Below are 20,986 nucleotides of genomic sequence, written 5' to 3'. Positions count from 1 at the left end.
TCATAGCAGATAGCACTAATTGACAAACAGGAGCTCAGTCCTCTTTGTGTTCCTGGTGTAAAACCAGACTGGTTCTTCTCCACTGAGTGACTTATTCTGTTAGTGCAGATAAAGGGCTGTAAATTATTTAAATGAGGTCATTTTAGGTACTGTGTTGATGAAAAACCTGGTATTATTTTGCTTAGTGCTCTCTAACTGTTCAGAAGGTGTAACTCAGTGTGGTTCAGGGGGCTCTGAAGGTGTCACAGGTCTGATGCCAGTGTTAGGTTGTGTGGTCAGTGGGTGGGACAGGAACTCTCTTGGAGGAGAGTTCACTGTTAGGAGTTTGGCTGTGGTGGACAGGGAAGGAGCTGGATACTCTTCTATGTGGTGATGTCCAACTGAGTTCCCTGGGGAACTGGCAGTCAGGCCAGGATGCTGTGGATGTGCAGGTGAAATGGAGACTTTGGACATTTTCCCATTAATGGGCAGGATGTCTGGATTTCACCCTTCCTGTTTTTTCACAGAGGGTTGGTTAAACCTCTGGTTGGTGCCAGAGGAAGGTGCCAGTGCTGCCACCAAGTCCCTCAGTGTGAGGAGGAGGTGTTGGATGCCACCTCCCCATGGCAGGGCCAGCCCAGGAGGGGCAGAGCCAGCACCCTGTGGCAGGAGAGAGGGCTGGCTGTGCACCTGCCTTGCTGAACCCCCTCTTCCCCATTTCCCATTGTGCAGTTGAATAAAAAACCCACGGCAAAGCCTGGCTTCCATTTTATCACTTACCTGAGTGAGTGGGATAACGTCTTAAACATGGTGTGAGAGGGATCCATACAAAGGTCAGGAGTGTAACAGGCACTCTTAGTACATTGTAAAAGAAAACTAAACCACCAGCACATGTCCTATCAAAAAAGTAAATGCCAAAAGGTGCTCTCTTGCAAACTTTAATAGAGAGGAGCCTCCTGTTTGCAAAGGCAGAATCTGGCTTGGTATTTATAGAGGACTGGGGAACGGCAGAAAAGCTGTTTTTCCTTTATAGTCCTGTTCACCCCTATAAAAGTACAGGTGGGGAGTGCTCCACAAGTTTTCATTTTCTGCTGGCAGGGCTTATCCATGTAAAATATCTCTGGAATTACTGTTTGTGTCCTACAAGCTTGGGTTTCTGTAGGTGAATTTATTTCTGAAAATTGCCATCTCATGAAGAAGAAATTCCTTTTTTTTAACTGGGTAACATGACAGCAAACAGATGCATCTTTTGAATAGATTTCTGAAGTAGAGCTTAAAGACTTAAACCCTGTAGTCCTTATCCTGTCCCTGCCTGGGCAAAATGAAAATTAGAAAAATTAATGGCATTTTGTGATAATTTTTCATTACAAGGATTACATTTTTAGGAAGAGAACACCCCCCTGCAACAAATAATGCAGGATAACAGTTAAATTAGTGTCTTTAAATAAAATCTTAGTAGGTAGATTGATTGCAATGGGGGTTCCAACGCAGGAATAATAAATATGTTGTTTTTGTTTCAATTTTGCTCCCAGTTCCAATTGCCTGATCAAAGAATTTGGGTAAGTTCATTGCTTATATTTTTGATTTAATCACTGTGAGATAAATTGCATAAGAAAAATATAATATGAAAGATAACTTACCACTCAATTATGGACCATGCCACACTTTCCTACAGGGTGTTGTAGCTATAGCAGATAAATATCCTCTTATGTCAAATTGGCTTTATTTTTACGTACCTGATCCTGCTGGTTTTATTTGGCAAAGGCAGTAGGAGCTTTACCTGGGTTTCAGAATGCAGTCTTTGTTTATATGTAACTGAAATTGTTCCAAGCCATTTCCTTCAGAGATTGCAGTGAAATTTTCAGGCTGAAATCTTGTTGAATTGCAATAGTTAATAAATATTTAATCTGCATTAAAATACAGACCCTCAGAGGACTTCATGTTTCTCTCTCCTTCACTTCAGTGGGAGTTAGTCACTTTAATAGTCACTTTAATAGCTTTGAAATTTGGAGCTTAATTGCTCATTGCGGTGCTTAAAGCAGAAATAAAACACCCGTTTATTTGCGGTGTTTAGGTCAAATTTGTCCTGTGTGTATACTTACATTGTCCCCCTTACACGAACAGAAATTGTGCTTTTAGTACTGTGGGATAAATTTGAGATCGCTCTTCTATTTTTATAAAACGTTATTTTTAATAGGTCTAAATTGTTCATGAAAAAAAAAAGGAGAGAGAGCTACAGCAACTGCTTTTGCAGATGCAACTCAAATAACACCGTGTTCTGCTCTTGCGTTGCTGGCTCCTCAGCTGCAGCGCTGAACCCATAAATACTCGTCCCAGATTTTTCCCAACCTTTGGGCTTGGGAGGGGAGAGCTGGAGCCAGGCGGCTGCGGGTCCTGCCTGACTCACTCGCTCATCGCTCGCAGAGCGACGTGGACTCATTTCACAAGACAAAGCCAGAATTTTGCAAAGTGAGCTCCTTTGCAAAGTGAGGGATCTTCACGTGCTCCTCCCCACATGCACGGGGCTGGTGTGGGAGCCCCCAGAGGTGCTGCCCCTGCAGATGAGCACTTAGCCCCGCTCTCCATTCCATGCCATCCATGGCACACTTGAAAAGCAGTGGTGGACCTTGCTTTGTGTACATGTGACTTTTAATCCCACTGTCTTCCTGTGCAGCCATGGTTTATGAAGCCATCTGCAAGAGATGCACTGGGACCCTGAGCTGAAAGGAGCTGAGGCACTGAAGGACTCCTGTGAGCACCCACGGGTGCTGATGGAGCTCAGCAGGCAGGAGGTAGCGTTAGATGCCAGACTGGGAGAGCACAAGAGCTGGTTTCCAAACATTGTCTTTGCTGTAGAGGGACTTTAATGTAGGACATGAAGGGGCCATGGTAGAATTTGTGATTTGGCCCAGGCACTCTTAATGCTCTGCTCTCAGAAAAGTGGCTCATTTTGGGGATATTTGGGAATTTGAAAAACCAAGTGCAGTCTGTTCCTTCTGTCTGCTTTCCTTGACCTTGGCTTGGTCCTCAAATTTCCATCATCCTACTTCTCTTGTGAGTGTACAGCTCCTGGCTGTGCTCGTGCTTTGAGCAGCTCCAGCAGAAATAGGTATTTAAAACATAAAGTGACTGAGCAGGATGCTGATTCATGGATGAATCTCCATCTTGGGAGATTTGAATATGTCACATAAACCTTTCTATCTCAATTCCCAGTTGCATGTGCCATATATTTCAAGATTATTTGAGATTGTTTTTCATTGTTTGGCAGGAACCCTGTAGTACAAATCAATGGCCTACACCCTCTCTTGAATGGATCAGGATTTATTTGATCTGTGGACTCTTTTATCTCCTCCTGGTCCTGTCAGGAGAAGGTTACTATAAAGAGGTTCTGTAATGATAGGCACCCATTATCTGCAATAGCTTTATGGAAAATCATTTAAAACAATTTTACAAATAAATGAAAAAGAATTTAGTGAGTGCATTTACAAAATTTTTATTTTGCTGCGCTTATTTTTAGGACATGATCCATTCTGTTAGCTCAGCTAAATCCCCACCAATTGTATTCATACAAATAAAGTTATTCTGGAATCATACTGCAGATCAGCAGGAGTTTCTTGCTACTGCATCATAAAGTTCAGCCACGTGTGATGGGTCTCTTGAACGTGAATATAGCTCAGCCAAGTTCCAGGACTGGATGTCCAAATACACCCAGTTCCAAGACAACAAATTCACAAGTTGTAGTTTTTAGAGGCAGCATTATAACTTGAGCTGGGGAGGGAGAAATCCTGAGCTTTAGTAGCTGGATTTTGAAGATTTCTCCAAATAACAGTAGTAAAAATAGAAAGCAAACACTTGATCAGTTTTTTTTTCCCATGAGTTGCAGCCATAAAGTCAGTTGTTTTTGTGATAGTAGCAATGAAAGGGTCACGTTTGTGAAACATGAGGTCATGTAATTCATGACATTGTCTGCGAGATTATTCCATATCATCAGGTTATTCTTAAAAAGCAGCAACAGCGAACCTCTGCTTAATTTATGCCACTTTTTCTTTGGTTGGTTAATAAATTTTAAGACAAATGCTCCAGGCCCCTGCTGATGATATCTTGCCCATTGAAATGTTTATAAATACTTGTTTTAGCCGATTATGGTAATGTCTGCATTTTTGAGTCGGAGCTGGGGAATTGTGACTGCACATTAGTTTGCGTCAGTCGGAGGTTAATAGCCTCTCAGGGAGCAGGAGGGAGGTGGGGGAAAGCTGCTTCCTTTTCCAGACATCTGGACACAGATAGAATCAACAACTCTTATATATGTAAATCAAAAGTTACTGTTCTATATAAAATACTGTCATTCACTGATCTCAGATTAGGAGCAGGCATGACTTGTCCATAAGGCAAGAGCTGTATGTAAAATATGTAATAGGATCTTCTCGCTCTCTACCTCCTCAGAGAGCTTTCTCCATGGACATGGCAATTACACTAATCCCATCCTCGGGGTCAAGCAGTGCCTTCCTCCCCATGCCCTGCTCAGGGATCACCGCAGCCCTTGGGCACTTGGCTGGGGTGCAGACCCCCCAAAGTGCTGACTGGTGTCTTGAGCCACATGTCTGCCTCCCTGGTGGTCCCCAGGGGCCATCCCTGGAGAGGTGAGGTGACCATGAGCACCCACCTGGCCTCCCAGGACAGATGTTGTCGCTAACAACTCGCTGCAGAAGTTTGGAGGATTGATGACCAGTAGCATCTCCATGGCCAGCACAACCCCTATGGGGGCACATCTTGCTTTTTGCCATCAGCAGTAATGGTGTTTTGGAGGAGGAAAAGGTACTTCAGTTGTGTTTCAGCTGAAAGGGAGTTCCACTGCAGAAGCAGGAAAGTCGTCTTCTGGGTTAATATTTAGTCATTAAAAAAAGAAGGCGAGGAAAAAGGGCAAGCATATAGTGATTTTTACAGTCATTGAAAATTATCAGTGAGTCTACCTTGACGTGTCTTTGGGCTCTGAACTATGGTCTGTGTCTGTAAATGCCATAGGAAGAAGAGTGATCAGGAAAAGAGCAGAGTTTGTGACTGTTTACTGAGAATAGCCAAATCCAAAGCTGTCTGTGAAGATTTTGCAGAACAGTCAGAGAAAGCTGAGTCACCAGGATTAAAACAGCAATAAAACTCAATGTCAGTAAATACCCACTAATACCGAGGGGAAAGTGTGACTCTTAACTCATGTCATTCAGGAAAAAGATCTTGAAGTTGATAGTTTTATGAAAATATCTTCTGAGTGCTTAGCAGAAAGAAATTGAAAACATTGTTATGTTATAATGCCTCCAGATCCTAAATACAGCCAAAGTCCCCCTCAAAAAGGACATAGAATTAGAAAAGACACAGAAAAGTGCAACAATAGTGATCAGAGGTAGGGAACAGCTTCCATACAAAAAGAGACTAAATAGATTTTGATTTTTTCAGCTTGGAAAAAGATGCCTGAGGGAGCTGTGCCCCAGCTCTGTAGCCCATGAATGGTGAGCAGAACCTGAATGAGGAGTGGTTATTCATTAGTGTTAACAATAGCAAAAAAAAAAAAAAAAAGAGGTGCACACAGCTGCATTATCAGGAAAAAACCTTGGTAGGAACAAAACCCAGTATCTTTTCATACGCACCTAATTAAATTGGTGAACTCTCTCTGACAAAAATATAAATGGGTTTGAAAAGGGCTTAGTCAAGTGAATGGGAGCAGCAGCAGCCGCCGATGGCCATTTAACACCATAAGTGAGATGCAGCCTCCAGTTAGTGCTCTTGCACCTCTCGGTGCTGGAGCATGACAGGAGACACAGGGAAGAAGGTCTGTCACTCCTGCACATCCCCTGGGGGCACTGCTTGGAACCGGGATCCTGCCTTCCAAAAGTCTGTGTCACAGGTTTAGATTTCCTGCTTGGTTTTGGTGCCTGAGCTGGTCCTTGATGAGACCAACCTCCAGATTTCATACTGCTTGGTTGGTATTTTGCAAGTAGACTGATGAGCAGAGGCAGTCTGCTTGCACGTGAAGTGATGGGAGAGCATGTTGTGGGGCTGTACTGGCAAGATTTTCTGGGCTGGAAGACACCCCCACAGCCCAGGTGCTCATCTCATTATATGTATTTACATCCTGAAGGCTCTGAGCATGAATGCACTCCAGGACTTGTTAAGAAAATGCCCCAGCTTTGGTTCTAGTGAGCCCTGCCTCCAGCAGATAGTACCAGCTCTAATTATCTGACAGTGCCTCGTATCAGCAAAGCCGTGGGGCCAAACTCTTCCTGTTGGTGCTGGTCCAGTTCTTCAAAAACATAAATCATTCCAGGTAACTGCACAGATCAGGCTTTAGAGAAAAACAGACCAAAACACAATAGTCATTCCTATGGTGAGAAACGTATTTTTAGAAAGCGGTAATACTTTAAAATAATTGGAAGTGCTTGTGTTTCCTCTGGATGAGGGATTTAAGATTAGGTGCAGATTTCATACGTATTTTGGGACTGATGTAATCCTGGAGGCGGTGTTGGAGGTAGCACTGATCTGCATCGCTGTACATTAAAGGAGAATCAGTCTCAATTTCTCCTCTACAAAATCCTGGAAATAAGAACTAAAAAAAAAAAAAAAATCAGCATGACTAAACCATTTTAAATGTAAGGGGGAAAATAGTCGCTCTCATATATTACAGGGGAGGGACCATGTGCATGAGAAATGGTGATCCAAAAATGATTTAAACCCACTAGCTAATGAAACGGACTTGAATATTAAATATACATAAATAAAACATTTATTATACTTCTCAATACCCTTATTATTCTTCACCATAAATATGTGCTTTCATAACCCATGCACTGTCTTGTCACTGCTAATCAGCCCGAAGGCCAAAGGGCATTTTTCATTCAAACCATTTCTTTTCAGCAACTGTAAAATAGACGAGTGAATTTGTTGGGGGGGAACAATTAGAAGGAATTAAAGGCAGTGGAATGACTACTGTAAAAGCTTTAAGAATCAATTCTGACTAAAGGAAAAGATGGAGCTGTATAAAAAGAAATATATGGTAATGTTGGGCTGTATGGGTTGATAATGACATCTCTGTGCCGAGATAGAATTACCTCCTCTCCCAGCAGCATCATCATTACATATCTCATGCCTGTGATCAGTACATGTCAAAATCCTTCATATTGACAAATGTGCTGTCCACTTGCATCTGTGGAGAATGTTTTAGCAGCTGAGTGATTATGAATCAAACCCCAGAGCTTACAGCCCCTACTGCCTCGCAATGCTTTCACATTTGTTGCCTGACAAGTAAATGTATCTTGACTTCCCTCTGAGATTTTTTATTTTTTTCACCGTGTTTGATGAAAGACATTTGGCAAATTGGCAGTGGTACCCTGTACGTTGCAATTTGTACTCAGCATTAGGAATCTGAGCATGAAATGAGAGGGCAGGCTACAGGCTAAAGGGAAAAAAGCAACCCAGGCCAAAGGCAGAGCTAACCAGTCTGGAAATAGTCATTCCAGAGATAAAGGTGTAATTCCGCCAATTAAAATAAAATTAAATAAACCTCAACAAATGTGCAGTTCTTCCAATTAAAATTTCGATTTTCCAGCAGTCAGAGCAGTCTGTTATGGATTTTAAAGAATGGTTTGTGGAGGTGTTCCAGCTGAGAAGCATTCAGCATCTTGTCTTTCTTAAAATTTCCTTCTTCTTTACAAGCCAGATATTGCACAGGCTCATGCTGTGGTTTTTGTGCTCTGTAGGTGAGATCTTGGCATGATTTCTTTTTGTTTGTTTGTGGCGTTGTGAAGGGGTGGATGGTTACTCTCACCTGTCAGTAGGCTCAGCAGCATTCTTGAACTCTTCAAGTGGCAATATTTGAGGTTTTGGACGAATTTTTCGTGGGCTGTTCTAGACACCTTAAAGGAAGTAATTCTCCAGAAATTATTTAATCCCCACTCCCTGCAAATTACAGACAGCTAATCAAGGGTGGAGACATTCCAAAGCACAGAGGATTTACAAGCAACTAAAGACAGAGCAGGAATATTAAGAGGAAGTAGAAAAATAGGGTAGACATCTAACAGCTAATGTAAATACAGAGCACCAAACTCACCAAAACTTCATTTCTTATGGGTTTATCTCTTGGTCTTTGATTGTGATGGGCAAAAAAACTGGCCTGAATGGTTGGATGTGGCTGAGACATTGACGGAGCCTCTCTGGATCTGGCTTGTTGCAGCCCTTGGTTGAGCCACAGTGTTCATGAAGTTTCCTTTGCAGTATTTGTCCCCTGCAAGTCCTTAAAGAAAACAGATGTAGGAATTCAATTATTGTTTCTGTTGATTTGGTCAAAATGACCAATGGTTTCAGTAGATGGGACGCATAGACTCATAGGCACACACCCACAGAACATGACTGCAAAAACTGGAATTTTATAGAAGCTGGGACTTAAGAAGAAATGAACACTGGCCGATTCAGATGTTGTGTGGAAGCAGCTTTCCATTATAACAATTAGGACAGCACCCACTGTAGGTGGCAGTATTCCAAGTGGGACAACATCTTGGCCACAACCTCACTTAACGTAATTTTTTAGACTTCAGTTCTCCGTTGGCTGTTTTTTCCCTGTTTCTTTTCACTTGTCAGTGTACGCTCTCTGTATTTTGGGTTCCCGGTGAGAGCAGAAAGCCGCGGTGGTATTTGCCCTGACGGGTTCTGCACTCCCTTCTCTTGCAGATGTCGGCTATAGAGAACATGGCCGAAAAGCTGGAGAGCTTTAGTGCCCTGAAGCCCGAGGCCAGCGAGCTGATCCAGTCGGTGCCATCCATGTTCAACTTCCGCGCACCGCCGAGCGCCCTTCCCGAGACCCTGCTGCGCAAGGGCAAGGAGCGCTACACCTGCAGGTAAATCTGCTCCCCAAATCCCCCCTGCCCAGGGGGTCTCTGACAGGGACAACGTTGAGACTTCCAGGGCTCTCTGTGCCCAACAAAACGCGAAAAGCCTTTTGCCTTTGCGGTTCTTATTTATTAAATTACGGGTGTTACGAAACAAAGAGTTTTCCCTGTATCATACCGGTTTGATAAATGAGGTGGAAACTATTATATAAACAATCCCTTTTTTTCCAGATTTTCTCATCGCTTTCATATATGAAAGTGCGCTTTCATTATTGATTTTTTTGATCATAAACTACAGACGTGTTTTCTCTCAGGCTTCTGGTTTTAATATCCAAAGGGATCGGTGATAAAATACATGACTTATTAGGACTCATGTGTACAGACTTAAAAAAAAAAAAAAAAAACAACCCACAATGAAGATAGTCATTGAATGTGCACCCAAAATGAATGGGAGCTTTGTCAAGGAGAGTGGAATTGGGCTGTGTGGGTATTTTGAAGGCTTATACATCACGTTGTGGAAAAATAAATGGGATGGTAAAAGTGAGGGGATGCAATCTTCAAAGTCATCATGTGGAGCAACCACCACCCTCATTCACCTAAGAGTGCGCTGTGTGTGCTTTGTCCCCATGAAAAAATGGGCTCAATGGCCTTAACAGAATGGGCCAATTATAAACTGAATATTAATACTTTACTTGAACAAAGGGGGAGAACTCCAGATAATTATTTTTTTTTGGCCATTATTTTTCCTGTGACATATTATTGAGTTTGGAGAATGGTTTTTAAATTGCATTATTTAGGTCTCTATATCATCTCCAGAATGTGCAGGTGTTTGACACTGGCATATCGGTTTATCTGATCTTTTTGAAAACATGTCACCTTCTTTCAAGACATGTTGTTATAGAAACATACCTTGATGGATTAGGTCTTTGAGTCTTGTCTGCTCTGATCCTATTCAATGCACAGAACGGTGTCACGTTTGCTGACACGTAGAATTGGTTGAAAGGTTTGAAATTTGCTTACACGGAGGCAGAAATCCAAGGCTTTAATAACAGATTCTCTTGATTCCAAATCTGAATGAGGCTGATAATCACCTAGTGAGCTTAGAAACTTGGGGTGATCTTTAAAATCGGTGTGTTTTCATATATCCCTCCCTTATGCACAAGCAAAGCTGCTTGGTACCAGCAGTTCCAGTCCCATTCTCACGTTTGTGTGTCAATCCCTTACTTTTGCTGAATGCTTTTATTAGGATGTTGTTACACCAAAGCAGTGCCAATAGTACCATATATTAATGATTCCATTTGGGCTGTGCAGCCAGTGCAACTCAAACTGGGACAAAGCCATTGAGGGTTGTGTTGTCTTATCAAACCTTCTCTTATCACAGATACTGTGGCAAGATTTTCCCGAGATCTGCAAACCTAACACGTCACCTGAGGACGCACACTGGAGAGCAGCCCTATAGGTACCATGACCCCTCACCCTTGTCTGTGCTGTTGTCAAGTGATCTTTAAGGTCCCTTCCAACCGAAAGTATTCCAGGATTCTCTGAATAAAGCCAGGGAATGGGTGTTCAACATCCTTTCTTGGCCAGCTCCAGCCATTCCTCCTTAGCACTGATGACCCACCGTTGCATTTTGGTCTCTTTGTGCGTTCGATGCTGATACTCAGTGTTGGAGCTGCATGAAGGGGGAGTTTTTTGGTCCTGTTTAGTGAAATTCTTTTGGCTGAGGCAGCTCCCCAGCCCTGTCCACAAGTTCTGCCTTTGCTGGAGGGATGGCTGGCACTGCTGAAGCAGTGTGATTGAAATGATGTCCAATAGGGCTCATGGGCATATTTTCTCTTGCAAAAATGTTTTTTCTTAGAGTTCTGCGGTGTTATTTGCAGCCTGAAGTTGGGTGATTTGTCAATCATCTGATTTCTGAAAGGTCCCGGTTGCAAAGGCGTTTCTGTATTTATTTGTTTCCTGCCTAATCTGGATCCTTTCTGAGGTCTGCTTAGCCAAAAACCCGTGTGGGTGTACTCTCCTGTTGATAAGAATATGTGTGTGATACTGAATCCAGGACAGTCAGATGCAGAAATGTGTATAGAAGCTTCACCTTATTGAAAATGAAAGACTAATTTAAACTGGAAAGAAGCCAGTTCATGTTCCAGTAAAACAAATGCACAGATTTCTGCATTTTATGAGCTGTAAAGAGCAGAGTAAGCTCATTGTTTGTGAGGAAACAATATGTTTTTTTGCCTCTAGTCTCTTTGGGAAATGAGATTCACATCTGATTTTATTGAAGGAAAGTCTTGATGCATGTTAAACCCGTCCACTGCATAAAAGCCACAAACAATTAGTAGCATAATGGACGATTTCAGCACTAAAAAAAATTTGACATCATTGACAAGCGTAAGAGAGGCACGGGAGAAGTAAAAGATTGAAAAAGTAGAGTGGTGAAGACTGTTGGCTACTTGCCAGCCAGAGAATTTGGAATAGTTATAGTATGACTTAGTAATGGCTTAAAGAGCAATACAGTAAAGGCTTTAGGGACTCCAAATCGCTACAGAGTATGAAAATTGATGCCTCTGGTACCAGAGTGATAGACTAAACTACTCACATTGGCACGGTATTAAAGGTTGGGATTGTTTATTGCTGGTTTTTGCAAGATAACCAAATTTCCTCTGGGATTAGCAATCGAGCAAGCTAATTCCTCAAGAAAAGATTTAATCACACAGCATAATTTAGAATAGGAAAAGAAATAGCCCTTTTTACCTTATTTGAGCATTAGAAGAGATCTGTTTCATGTTTTTTCCAAAAGTGTTTAATTGTATTGTATTGGCAGCACATGAAACAATAGAGTTATTGCTCTACTGTTTTCAAACTTCCCAACTTTGCGTGCAACAGTTTTAAAAACATGGGACTCAATTACTGTAGCTAATTTGATACCATTAACTCTGAAATATTATGCTTATTCCTAAAGGCAGTATTTAAAATATGAAGTCTAATGTGAATTAAACCTGAAAAACCAACCACAGAAATGAAGGGTCCATTCCAAGAGCACAGCTCTCCAGTTATTCAGCCAAAATTTGTCTTTATTTCAGGGAGGATTGTGCCTCAGTAGGGACCAAGGAACTGCTGTTGGCTACTGAGACTGAGCCCAGGAGGTGCTTCATGTCTCTTAGGACAAATTTTACATTTCCAGCTACTAACAAACCCTTTTCTACCGACTTGTTTTGTTTTGGGTTTTTTTTGCAGATGCAAATACTGTGACAGATCCTTCAGCATATCCTCTAACCTGCAGAGACATGTGCGTAACATTCACAATAAAGAGAAGCCATTCAAGTGTCACTTGTGTGACAGGTGTTTTGGTCAACAAACCAATCTTGACAGACATCTAAAGAAGCACGAGAACGGGAACATGTCTGGTATGTGTGTCTCTTCCCTCCCCAGCTTGCCCTGTGTGCCATGTCCAGGGGCTGCACGTTCACTGTCAGTGCTGCCGGGTGTCAGTAGGCACACGTGGCTCCGCGCTGCCTGCTCTGATTGGGGGGGGTTGTTGGAAAATATGTAAGTGCCTAAGCTCTGCTGACATTTAAAGTGCTTTGAAAATCCCAGCATAAACTCTCCCCGTGTATAACTTAAGACCACTGGATGATGTCTTTTCTTTTGGTTTTAATTAAGCCGACCATAGCGTTTTGAGAACAGACTGGGAAAATTGGTTTAATCCCGTCGCCACAATCACTTGGCTCACCATGGGAGTCCTAGATTTAGAGTCTCAGGGGGCACTCTAAAAGATTTTCTTGGCACCTTCTAAAATATTCCCACTGTCAGAAGCTGAAAAGTGCTGGCTATTATGGAGGTAATGGTGCCTCTCAAGGCCCAGAGCAGGTCAGTCACCACACAGCAGCAGCAAAGGCAGTGGCAGGGAGGGGATGTCATTGCTCTGGTTTGGATATCTGCAGAGTTTAATGAAAGCCTCTCTGCAGTCCTTCCAGTCTGCACTTCCCCTCACTGGAAACAACCAGGTGCAGGCAGTGAATCCAGAGCTGTCCCTTCCCCTGTGCTCAGAGAAAGATGTCTGTCACTGCTCTCTCGGTGCTAATGAACCTGGGTGATTATGTCAGTGGCTGTTCCATATTATAAGCAAATCTGCATAATTAGTAGCTTAAATGACGTTCCGTTTGCTCAGTTCAACCATTGGTCTACAGTTACTGACAGTCCTTGAATCACAAGGGACAGGAGGGAGATGTTGAAATAGATACTTGGCAAAAGCGGTTATAAACCATGGAAATGGCACCCAGAATGCAACCAGTCATTTTGGCTGGAAACCACCTCTGCCCTTGGGTAATATACTTCCCTTCTAATTGCTGGTTTTATGGCCAAAAGCTGATAGATCACTGTGACCACCTTTTTCTGGCTCTCACCCATTTTAACCATAGTTTCAATTTCATTTTGATTTAAATAGTTAAATATAGAAAATATAAAAGACCAGCAGCAGAAGTCATATGTTTTGTTTTAAGGTACTGCAACATCTTCACCTCACTCAGAACTGGAAAGCACAGGGGCAATCCTTGACGACAAGGAAGACTCCTACTTCACAGAAATTAGGAATTTTATTGGAAACAGCAACCACAACAACCAGTCCCCCCGAAACTCAGAGGAGAGGTGAGTTGTGTCTGATCTGCATTCAAAAGGTGCCACTGCTCCTTTTCCAGTTTTGCAGACTAAGCCTGATTTTTCACTTTTGATGATGTCTGGAGCCAGAGTTATTTTAGAATCTGGTTGCTTCAGTGGTCATATTGGTGTCTTATGGAAAGAAATGTGTCGGTTCTCTCCCTATCATGCATGAAGATATTCCAGGTGGCAGATGCTGGATGGAAGGTTCTGTCTGTGAACACATTTCTCCTTGTATCAGGAGCTCTCAGTTTCAGGTTCCCATCGTTCACTTGAGTCTGTTGGAAAATTCCTTCACTTTACATTCACGGCAGAACAGGTGAATTCTACATCCTGTGGCTAAATGTATGGAGCCTCAGGATTTAAGTGCAATATAAATGTGTAATTAATAAAGTAGACTAAGCTAAATTCTTGGGTCAAATGAAAGGTTGTTACTGAAAGTCCTTTCCCGTAAGTAACTCAATCCCAAGAAAGATGCTGACTAGCCAAAAGCCCGTGAGGCTGTGGGTAGGCGTTGGTAGTCCTCAGTGCTCCAGCATGTGAGAGAATTTTTTTCTACTAAGATTTATTAAGTATATGGGTGTTTGAATTCTTCTGAACTAACAGAAGAGAGACCACCTCTAAATATTTTCAGCTAATAAAAGTACAGCTAAGCAGAAAAGGCTGTGGGATGGATACGCACATGAGCCCCACATATTTCTTTGGGATTGGTGTTGCATTATGCATTATTTGCCCTTCTGAATTGGCATTTCATTATCAACATCAAAAAATTCTTACTGTTGGTGACAAACTTCGCTGTCTTCTCAATTTCCACATGCCTTTGTGAAGGGATAAAAATGGTGGACATAACACAATTTCCACAAAAGTACTGGATTAAGTGATTACATGCATATTCAAATTTCATTCCATCTTGATTGGCAATGAGGGTTTGGGATTTTTTCCTCGCACATCTGGTCTCAACATGTCCTCCAACAGGAAGTCAGCAAAGTGGAAAGGTTGCTGGGTTGTGCAGTGTTTCCTTTCTAAATTTGGCACTTCAGACTGCTCTTGACGGATATTTTATCCCTGGCAAATTGCTGCATTTGAAAGCATAATTAGAGAATCTGTTTTCTTAATCACATGGCTTTTGTTACTTTGGTTGTAGTCCATCTCCCTTTCATTTCTAGCAGCCTCAATTGAGCATAACAAGCAAGTTGGCAGCCCAAACTTTGCTCAACAATTTCTTATTTCTGCCTATTTAAATAAAAGATGATAAAGAGATATTGCTGTGATGATCTTAGAGGGGGGTGGCTGCTTCAGCTCTCCCTGCTCTGCACAACCTCAGATTTTTTGATACTGCTATAAAGACAGATCATTCTCTAGAGTACTTTTTTAAGTGCAGTGCTAAACTCATGACAATCACTGGGAATTTGCTCGGAAAATAGATGAAACTCTGTTATGTTTAGGAAGGCGATGCTGTTGTGTAAGAAACCAGCTTTGCTTGCGTACACTCCTCAGAAAGTCCGTATGTTGCAGCAGCAAGTCACACATTAAAACCCAACCAGGCTGGAAGGGCTCATCTTATCTTGCTCCAGCTTTTCGTGTATCCCATATTGTTCCACACAGTTTGAAGCACACGGAATCTGAAGCAAACTGCGTGCCGACAATAACGTTTCCATTTTTATAACTGTATTCCTGGAAGAGTTAAGGACCTTTTGCACAATGAGAACAATAGATGAATCAAGGCCTCTGTGCTACATAATGTGGCAGAGCAGATAGGCTGGTAGCATGAATTTGGGGGGCTCCACCGAGTGCAGCCTGTTCACACCACGAGTACCTCTGGATGGGCGTTTGTTGACGTGGTGGTGCCGAGTTTCTTTAGCTCCCATTTAATGTGGTGGATGCAATGCAGCTCCAGGTGCTCCAAACCTACAGGATTGGGACCATTACCAAACGAGCCCCTACTTCAGCCTGGGTGTTATGTCCTTGATAAAAATCCCATAGGAAGTAGTTAAGAGAAGTCATTGTCTGAAAGCAAAGGACAACATAATTACAGTGCGTAGGCCAAATGGTTTTCCGTGTGTGTATTGCTGCAATTACTCATTTGGTAAGAATAAATGCACTTAAAATGCTATATGACCTTTCTTTTCATTAATTCTTGCCCTTCAAATCACTTGATAATCTAGTTCATCATGGAGGAATATTGCAGGCCACTCTTCAGGTCTTCAGCTGAAGTCCCTTAGGTTCCCATGTGTGAAATCCATACGTTCAGTGAAGCAGTATGGCTTCCAAATGGGTGGTAGCGTGCAAAATTAATTATGCATGTAATTTTGACTTTAAAACTCTGAATGTGGTATTGGATGTCATTTTTTAAAAAATGCCGGATCTGATTTTCAGCGTTTCTTGGCCCCTACAGCTCCTGTTAAAAGGCAGTGAGTTGTTTTGCCCAGACTACATGTATGATTGGAAACATGATATGAAATAATGCGTGAGAAAATTTGGAATGGATATCTGAACATACCTCTGCTTGAACAGTAGTTTTAGCAGGGTAACAGGAAAATCCCATGCTGATGGTGCTGTAGTGTCCCACTGATTTTTGAGTGGAATTTTCTCCAATGCTGCCTGAATGTCTGAAGCCAGGCAAGATAAAAAATACAGAAATCACTTTATTCTGCTGGGACAGATCCTTTTCAGATCTGCCTCCAAGAATCTGCTGGTGAGGAGCTTTCATATCTGATTTGTGTTGATAGCTCGGGTTTGTTTTGGTACTTTCAGAATGAATGGCAGCCACTTTAAGGATGAAAAAGCCATGGTAGCCAGCCAGAACTCAGATCTGTTGGATGATGAAGAGGCAGAAGATGAAGTAATGATGGATGAAGAAGATGAAGAGAGCGAAATGGCAGGGAAGGCAGTCAAAGAGCCCGTTACGAGTGACATGCACGAGGGGACTCCAGAGGAGGATTACGAGGAAACAAGTACTTTGGACATGAACTGCAAAGCTTCCCCTGGCAGGTTGGTTCCTTCCGAGTATTGGTGTGCCCGATACGTGGAATAAAAACAATAAACCATACAAGGATGCCAACCCCAAACTGTGCCGTGGGAACCGGTCTGGAGTAGCCGACTTCCCAGTTACAATAGCAACGTGCGTCTGTGTTTGGGTCAATACCAGCCCTGCTTCCAGCCTCTCCATGCAGTCTGTAGCCCTTGTTAGGAAAATTCACTGTGCTTGGGGAGCTATTGTCAGGTTCTGGGTGAGACAGGAAACAGGGTGAGACAGTTTCATGGGAGAGACGTTATCTGCTCCATGGACCGTCCTGGATCCCTTGTAATGGTCTTGTGAAAGGCTGTGGAGACACCAGGAGAGAAACAAACTCTCCCTCCCCCACTCCCACTTCCCACCCTTTCTTTAGAACAGAAAAGGGAATTCCTTTTATTTCAGGATCACCGTTCCATGAGCCAAGGGGGTTTATGAATGTGAAAAAGGGGGAAAATGCCCAGATGTGTAAATCTGAGAGGACAAGGGAACACAGAGAGGATCATTGAATTGACATTAAAATCTCTGTGGTGTTTTTGTAGGTATAAAGAAGAGGAGTATAATAAGACTGGACTTTCGGCTTTGGACCACATAAGGCACTTCACAGATAGCCTCAAAATGAGGAAAATGGAAGAAAATCAATATAGTGAAGCTGAATTGGCAGCTTTCAATGCTTCCCAGCTGCCAGAGGACCTCAAGCAACCGTTGTACAGGAAATCCAAATCCCAGGTAAAAGCTTAACTCTGTTAAAGTGTTATTGTCACCAGATACCCACAGGATTAAGCTGTTAGTGTGTGGCAGGCAGGGTTGTTCCAGCTTAGTCAAATGGGACTGTGCTCCATGTCCACAAACCTCAGGCTCCCCATTTGCTCCTACTGCACCCCAGAGACATGACAGGGTGCTTGGGTCCCTGAGAATGGAGGATTTCCATACTTTTTTCTTACTTTTTTTTGCTGTTTTTGTTCCTGTCTGCCACCCACTGAAATGCCATGGTAAGAACTAGCCCCACCCTGCTCTCAGGCAACTGGTGTGGTCATGCTGATGCTGTGGAGTTTAGCTGCTGCCTCCCAGGGATGTGACTCAATCTTCTGGTTGGCTTGGCTTTTTGGTATTTTTTTTGATAACCTGTTGGATGTTACCACCTTAGGGTCCTCAGTGTGTTTTACAAACAGCAATAACTAAAATTATATCCTAGTGCTATTTCTTACAATTTTTTAAAATATTTTTAAACATTTTTTTAAAATATTTTAGAGGGTCCTTTTAGACCCTGTAAGAGATTCCTGTTTTAAAAACTGCAGAATATGCATGTAGGAAAAGTCAGCAAAGGAGACCTTGGTGAAGTACAGGACCAGCCAAGGGATAATGTGATTCCTCAGGCTCTTGAAAAGAGCCTCCTGTGCCAGGAATCTGAAGGCAAAGGAGACTTTGGGACCTTGTCTACTATCAAAGGTTTCTCAGAGCTTTGTGAAACCAGATGAAAGAAGAAATTATTATTACTATTAGTGAGTAGAAAGTGTCGGTGAAAGGCTTGACAGTGGTTTTACCTAATGCATTTTCATTTCGTTTTAAAATAAGTTGAGAACAGTGGCTGTAGCCTGGCGGGGTGGGGGTGGCACCGGTCCAAGCTCAGGTCGGCGCCGCGGGATCGTGACCTCTTTGTCCTTCTTCTGTCCCCATCCAGGCGTATGCCATGATGCTCTCTCTCTCCGACAAGGACTCCCTTCATTCTGCATCCCACAGTTCTCCCAACATGTGGCACAGTATGGCGAGAGCCGCCGCGGAATCCAGCGCCATTCAATCCATCAGTCACGTATGACAGTGTGAAGTCTTACCGAGAATGGGACCAAGTCCAAACCAGTAGCATGGCTCTTTCATATATGACTATTTAAAAAGACTGCTGAGCAGAATGCCTTATAAATCTGCAGGGTCACTCATTTAAAGTCCGGTGACCTTAAACTGAATAATTTTAAAAAGAAAAGAAACTATTTATTCTCAATATTTTGTTTTGCACAGCAAAGGCAGCTGCTGACTTCTGGAGGATCAATGCGACTTAAAAATAAAAAAAAGTTTCAGTGGATTATGTAAACGGGGCCGGGAAAAAGTGTCTTCCAGTTCACCCGGCTTTGAGGGGCAGGGGCAGAAGGGTTAAGACTGCATTGATACACACATGGGCACTCCTTTAAAGTAGGAACTGAATTGATTTTCTTTTTGTATAAGATAGTTTGACACAGGATTGGGAACAGTTGCTTTTATGTACAAATCTCTTCATTAAAGCTTTATGCATTTTAGCCCTTCAAAGAAAGAAAATAGTTCTATCAAATGCACACTATCCATCGTAAATGTAGAAAGAAGTAACAGGGAATATTTTGTTCTCTCCGTAATTCTTTTGCCTTCTCAACTGCATTGTTAAAAAAAAAAGGAAAAACGAGGAGAAAAAAAAAAAAGACAGAAAAAGAAAGAACTCTGAGAAACAATACATAAGAGGCTTGTGTATATTGTAAACTATGAATGTTCACTACTCCAAGAAGCTAAATCATCCAGATAATTCCGTGAAAGCACCGCGTTCATCGACAGCACCACTAGTTCGAATCATTGTAAGGAGATTTTAATTTTCGACAATCATGTCACTATTTTGTTGTATTGTTTCCTTTCCCCCCTACCCTCTTAATTTCTTCTTTGTGTTGTGTGTACCATGTATTTATTTGTTGGCAAACGATTGTTTGTTGATTACAATAGCACTGTTCTGTAACAAACAGCACTGCTCCAGTCCCCCACTGCGTTACGATGTAAGGCACCCGTGTACTTCCAAAAAAGTGAGGTGAACTGATCTGTGTATATGGGAGTGCAAAACAGTGTTGGAAATTTTCTTACATTCCTCTTTTATTTTATTTTTTGCCTTTTAATGAACTAAATAACTAATAGATGCGACTTAGTTTTGGTTTTTTTTTTTTGTAATACAGTAAATTGATTCGATTGTATAAACAGTTATAATTTCTTCATGAAAGCATGATTCTTCTGATTAAAAAAACTGTACCCAATATTTTATGCTGGTTGTCTGCGAGCTTGTGTGATGTTATGTTCATGTTAATCCTATTTGTAAGATGAAGTGTTCCAAATTTATGTTTTAAAAAAAAAAATAAATAAATAACGGAAGGTATTCAGTTATTTTTTGGGGGTTTTTTTGGCCTTTAGTGAGGGACCAGATTTATTTTTCCTTTTGTTTATAATCTCATTTTGAAATAATCGGCAAGTTGAGGTACTTTCTTTAAATGCTTTGTACAATGTAACTGTTACGCATTTCAGTACATTACTATGGGAGGATCAACTTAAAAAAATAATAAAGGACTACAAAACTGAAGGGATCTATTTCCTTATTGTCTTGGTTTTCTCTGGGTTGGGGCAGTATTGGCCCCTTTTTTTTTCTGCATTCTGGGCAGCAAAGATGGGTCTGTGGGGTGATGAGGATAAGGGTAACGAGAGGATGGGGCACTCTGAGGTGTCTTGGACTTGGCTGTGCAATGTAGGACACAAGCCAGAGCCTCTCAACAGACTGTTGAAGGGGTTTAGATCTGTCCTTTAAGTTTCAAAACACTATTTTGGAAAAGAAGAATATTTTAAGTGGTTTTTCAGGAGGGATTGGTACAATGTCACCTTCAAAGACACTTGCAGAGCCTTGAGCTTGGGCTCATGTTGCACCCACCTGCTGCTCATGGGAACAGAGTTGGGATGCAGTGTCTTGGATGATGCATAGTGAAATTGACTCACCAGAATGATCAAAACCCATAGCTGAGGAGCTAAACAAGCCTCCAACTGCATGAAATGAGCCTTTAAGAGTCTAAAAGGGAAAAAAAAAAGAATATTTTATTTTATGTTCCCTTTGAGATCAGGTCCAAACCCCTGCTTCTGGGCAGCCTGTGGAGCAGTGAGAGGTGGGATGTCAGGAAAGGCAACATTGGCCCAGGCACTGCCCATCTTAGTGCTCTGCTCATCAGCAGAGATAGAAGCACCGAGATGCTCCTCTCCCAGCCTCTGTCAGTACAAGACCTCTTATAGCTCACCAGATTCCTAAGTTACATTTCAGAATGACCTGTATGTGTCACTCTTGCCTTCTGCCCAGATGTATAACCATCCTGGAGCAACAAGGGCACGGGCAAGGCTGAGCCCAAACCCAGCAAGCACAGGTGTGGGCTGCCTTTGGTTTGCTGTCTCGGCTCTAGAGCCTCCTGCACAGGCTGATGGCAAGCTGAGACCTACAAGCTGATGGTTTCCATGCAGGAAGCCTAAACTAGAACTGAGAAAAAAAAATTAAAGCCTGTATGCATATTCTTGTACTCACTTCACTGGCCTGAGGCAATGGCCAGGTACATGCAGATAATTGCATAAATAGGCTATTATTTTTAGTGCAGTTAAAGTCACCATGAAACTTGGTTTTAGGTTTCTGCCAAATAAAGAGAACAAATAGATTAATCAA

General features: G+C 42.2%; 1 protein-coding gene across 7 annotated transcripts in view; it reads left to right on the top strand.

The window, feature by feature from the left end:
- Nucleotides 1-19,873, top strand: part of MECOM (MDS1 and EVI1 complex locus) — a 333,649-nt gene extending 313,776 nt beyond the window's left edge. For 4 of the 7 annotated variants that reach the window (XM_032698107.1, XM_032698112.1, XM_032698106.1 and 1 more), the window contains 8 exons: nucleotides 1,512-1,538; nucleotides 8,692-8,858; nucleotides 10,231-10,308; nucleotides 12,084-12,253; nucleotides 13,349-13,493; nucleotides 16,257-16,493; nucleotides 17,058-17,244; nucleotides 18,197-19,873. In XM_032698107.1, coding sequence (XP_032553998.1) covers nucleotides 1,512-1,538; nucleotides 8,692-8,858; nucleotides 10,231-10,308; nucleotides 12,084-12,253; nucleotides 13,349-13,493; nucleotides 16,257-16,493; nucleotides 17,058-17,244; nucleotides 18,197-18,331 — 1,146 coding nt within the window. In that variant the 3' untranslated portion in view covers nucleotides 18,332-19,873. The remainder of the gene's footprint in view (nucleotides 1-1,511; nucleotides 1,539-8,691; nucleotides 8,859-10,230; nucleotides 10,309-12,083; nucleotides 12,254-13,348; nucleotides 13,494-16,256; nucleotides 16,494-17,057; nucleotides 17,245-18,196) is intronic. The other 3 variants (XM_032698113.1, XM_032698110.1, XM_032698108.1) reach the window with 1 other exon arrangement.
- Nucleotides 19,874-20,986: the final 1,113 nt, after the last annotated feature.

The sequence above is a fragment of the Chiroxiphia lanceolata genome, chromosome 10 (genome assembly GCF_009829145.1).
Source record: "Chiroxiphia lanceolata isolate bChiLan1 chromosome 10, bChiLan1.pri, whole genome shotgun sequence".
Classification (NCBI taxonomy): domain Eukaryota; kingdom Metazoa; phylum Chordata; class Aves; order Passeriformes; family Pipridae; genus Chiroxiphia; species Chiroxiphia lanceolata.
Note: the sequence above shows the minus strand (reverse complement) of the source record. Positions and strands in the feature narration are given on the sequence as shown.